Below are 4,467 nucleotides of genomic sequence, written 5' to 3'. Positions count from 1 at the left end.
CCATGAACTCTTCCTGTGTGCTCCCTCCCCGCCTTTCTCTCTCTGCCCTCTCCCCTCTCCCGTTCCCACTCTTCCTCCAATTTTCTCTCCCCCTTCACTCTGTTCTCCCTAACCACTATGAGGTGAGTAGCATTACTCCATAACACCTTCCTCACTATGGTGCACAAATAATGGAACTAGCCAATCCTGGTCTGAGACCCTTCATGCCCTGAGGAATGTATACCTTTCCTTCCTTTAAGTTGTTTTGTTAGGTGTTTGTTACAGGTATTTGATGAAACAATTGACTAAAACAGAAACCAAGCAGACAATTAATAATGGTTAGGGGTTAGAGTTATTAAGAGCTAGAAGGTGGGTGATGGTAATAGAAAGCCTTTTTGTTCATCTTATGATTATACCTTGAGGCAAGGTATCAAATACACTATTGCCTTGATTAAGAACCTTGATCTGGACTGAAAATACTTACATTTAACAAAGTCAAACAATACTTACTTTTAAGGCTCTCTTGTCAGCATCTCTTTAAAGAAGGAGCACTGAGTTATAAGCTATTATGTGTAAAGACTTTCTTCACCATGAGATCTAAGATATAATGAATGCAATACTAGAGTAAGAGCAGTAATTCGATTTATCTTAACACCACATAATACCCTAGATTTTTACATCTTTATCTCTCTTCAGTCATGGTGAATTTTCTTTATCCTTTTTCCTCCTCTATATTATATACTATTTTTATATATCTTTTGCCGTAGTTGACAATTGGAATTGTTACTAATTTGTTTCCCTAAATTACCAAGCCAATGAAATTAATTTTTAAAATGCCTTCAGATACACAATGCAGATGGATAAACTCACATGCAAATTCTGTAACAGTAAGATTAAGTATCATGTACTGTTTTAATTATATTCTCAGAAATAAAAACAGATAGTGCCATCATAATTGATTCTATTTCACATATAAATATAAATTCTCAATTATATTTTTGCATTTATTGTCTTTTTTCAGGTTTAAAAATAAATCTGTAAATGTCAATAAAGATTACTTTAGCAAACAGACATATAAAGATTGTAGGTGAGGAATCCTGGGACATCCCTATGTGTGAAAATGTATGCAATTTTCATACCAATGAGAAAACCAGCAAGTAAATTTACCTGTTGTTTTATCCAGGATCTGCAATATTCACTCTAGCTTTTCTTTTTCCTCACTGCATAAAGAAATCACAATCTGGGAGGAACTGCCAAGAGAGATAGTGGATGGTGTGTCCTGATCCAAAAGCTGGCGATAATTCTGGGTTAACATATATTCAAGATCTCTGAAAAAGAACCAACAAAACCGAAGCTTATGCATGTTTTCCTTCCCATATACAAGCATTTTCTAGCCGTGGGGGAAAGGAACTTAGAAATATAATTATAAATATAATACCTTTAGATAATTAGATCTTCCCTTTGGCTTTTAAAATTGTTTTTATGTTGTTGTGATTTTTGGCCAGGCAGGTGTGGCTGTAATTCTTAGATTGAGGAGGCTAAGACTGGGAGTCATTGTTTGAATCCAGCTTGGAAAAAAAGGCTGAGAGGATATATCTCTAATGAGCTAACAAAAAGTTAGGTGGGAAACTGGCTCAAATGGTAGAGTGCCAGTGGTAAATCAGAAAATCTAGGGAAAGCCCAGGGCTCCAAGAACAAACCCTACTATTACAAAAAGGCAAAGAAATGATATGATTTTTGTTTTTAGGAAACATACTAATTTAATTTGCAATTGCAGTTTCAAAACAGAGGAATGGCACCAAGTACGAACCTAAAAATTTGAGATGAATAAAAGAAAACAATTTGTTTCAGTTCTTGGGATAGAACTCAGGAACTCAGCACTGTCCCTGAGATATTTTGCTTCAGGCTAGTGAGCTACTATTTGAGCCACAGCTCCACTCCTGGTTTTTTGGTGGTCAATTGGAGATAAGAGTAACAGGAACTTTCCTGCCTAGTCTGGCTCTGAATTTCAATCCTCATATCTCAGTCTCATGAGCACCTAGGATTATAGGCCTAAGCCAAATGCACTCATTTTTTGAAGTCAATAATGATGTTTGAACTCAGAACCTGGGCTCTTTAGTGCAAGGCTAGCACTCTATCACTTTGAGCCACAGAGCCCTCTTCCAGAGTTTGGTGGTTAACTGGAGATAAGAATGCCAGGGACTGGGCCGGTAGTTTGGCCTAGTGGTTAAAGTGCTTGCCTAGCATGCACGAAGACCCGGGTTCAATTCCTTGGTACCACATACATAGAAAAAAGCCAGAAGTGGTGCTGAGGCTCAAGTGGTAGAGCTCTAGCCTTGAGAAAGTCCAAGGACAGTGCTCAGGCCCTGAGCTCAAGCCCAGGACTGGCAAAAAAAAAAAAAAAAAAAAAAAAAAAAGAATGCCAGGGACTTTCCTGCTCTGGCTGGCTTTGAACTGAGATTATAAAACGTCAGCCTCCTCAGTGGCTACGATTACAGAAATGAATCATCAGAGCCAGCCTTTCAAAGAAATGTCAGGCTATGATTGAGGAATGGAATCTAGTATGCAGTGTGTGCACTAGAAATGTTTTGGTGATGAAATGTTTGATGATAGCTTAAAAATGTTAAACATGCCTCTTCTGATCCCTCCATTGCACTCCTAGCTGCAGTTTCCCCAGGAGAAATGAAAGCACATATGCACATACAGTTGTGAACACAGATGCTCATAGAAAAATTCTCTGCAACATGACAAATCACGAAACAACCAAAAAGTTTATCAAAAAGAGGCTAAATAAAGCATAAGCTATATCTACAGGATAAACACCTGTGCATGGGGGAGGGGCTCTTCAAGTCCCTGCTTCTGTGCCACGAGAACTGGAGAGAATTCTGACAGTTAAGACTGGATGGGTTTCCTAGCGACCCCAGTGGCCTTAGGGAAACAAACCACCGACGTAAGGGAGCCAGTATGGCAGAACATACTCGGAGGTGGTCCTTACAGCCATGGGTGCTAAGGTCAGTGCCCCCAAGCACAATCCACAAACGTTGGACCAATGACAAGCCGTCTTCCAAGTGTGTTGTCACCTACAAGGAGGAGACTCTCAGGATTCCCTCCACCCTGGAAGGCCGGAGATGGCTATTTCTGAAGAAAGGGCAGGATGACTTCAGGAGAGGCTGTCCATCTTGTGAAGGATTGATAATCCCAGGATCCAAGGAGGCCTTTCTCCCAATGATTAGTCGCATATACCCTCCCAGGGATCAGACGAAGATGCCCAAGAGTGCAACACTGTATTCTTCACTCTCTCGAGCCCAGCAAGAACGCCGGGCATTCGTGGAACATATCGAAGCCAAAATGAAACAGAAGCATCCTTTGGCTCTCTACCCGAATATGGAAGACAGTATATCTGAAGAGCTCTTACTGGAGGTGCTGCAATTGCTGGACCCAGAAAGGAAGCTGAAGAATACGTGGGATTATTGTGAGAACGGCAGGAAAAAAATAGAAATTCTGAAACCCGTTAAGTCATCTAAACACTGTAAAGCCATAAAAACGCTCCTGGAACCTCCCCGGCTTCCTGTCGCCTATCCAGATCTTTTACCTACGAGAAAAAGGCGAATCTCAAAGGAGTTGATTGAAGCGGCTATGCAGAGATACGTACCCAAAGGAGTCTATGACTTCTGCAAATGGGTTGAGAGTCTTGGAGATTTGGACATCAGTGAAAACATGGTAACGGAACAATTTGGCGTTGAGTATGAATGCAAACCAACCTATATGGATTCCTGCATCAAGAAAATAAATCTGATTCCAGTAGAGCTCAGATATTGCAGGAAACTAAGCAAAGTGAAGCAGATAAGATTCTCTCTACAGGAAACCAGCTTTGATAGGAGACTCCGGAAGCCGCCTAATCCATATAAATCGCGCTGGGTGAAGGTAAGGTACGGAGCTTGGTACCTGAGGCCTAGTTTGTGGAAAAAGCTGGAAAAAGATGAGCCTCTGCTAGACCCCAAAGCCTTCGTTGAGAAACCTTATCCCCCAGATATTATTGATGAACTTTATGGAACAATTGCCTTTAAGGACTTCATCATAAGCAAAGGCTATAGTATGCCTGCTATCCTGGAGAAGTTTTTCTTCAGGAAGGGATGGGATTACCATGATGTTAATACTCCTATCCCTAGAGCAGTAAAAGCTCATGAACTGAAATATGCGGATGATGATGACGACGACGATGACGACGACGATGACGACGACGGAGACGATGACTAAATGGTTTTCTAGTCACTGCAATTTCCTGCTCTGACTTTAGTCATCAGAATATATGATGAGATTCCTACCATAAACAGACATTCAATGCCCGATGCTTATAAACATGCCTGAGAAAATATTAAACTTTTCTCTTATTTCTTTTGTTGTATTATTTATTATGTATTTTTTCAGTTTTTGCTTGCATTGGGGTACATTTCAAATCTTTTGGTTTACTCTAACTCAATAATTATT

At 40.3% G+C, this 4,467-nt stretch overlaps 1 protein-coding gene across 1 annotated transcript; it reads left to right on the top strand.

Moving 5' to 3' along the window:
• Positions 1 to 2,943: 2,943 nt before the first annotated feature.
• LOC150040559 (putative protein FAM47D) lies at positions 2,944 to 4,236 on the top strand. Its single transcript, XM_090326584.1, has one exon. The coding sequence runs from the start codon at positions 2,944 to 2,946 to the stop codon at positions 4,234 to 4,236; it is 1,293 nt and encodes a 430-aa protein (XP_090182710.1).
• Positions 4,237 to 4,467: the final 231 nt, after the last annotated feature.

Source organism: Megascapheus bottae, chromosome X (genome assembly GCF_031878675.1).
Source record: "Megascapheus bottae isolate mThoBot1 chromosome X, mThoBot2.hap1, whole genome shotgun sequence".
Classification (NCBI taxonomy): Eukaryota; Metazoa; Chordata; class Mammalia; order Rodentia; family Geomyidae; genus Megascapheus; species Megascapheus bottae.
This window is presented reverse-complemented; position numbering and strand designations above follow the sequence as displayed.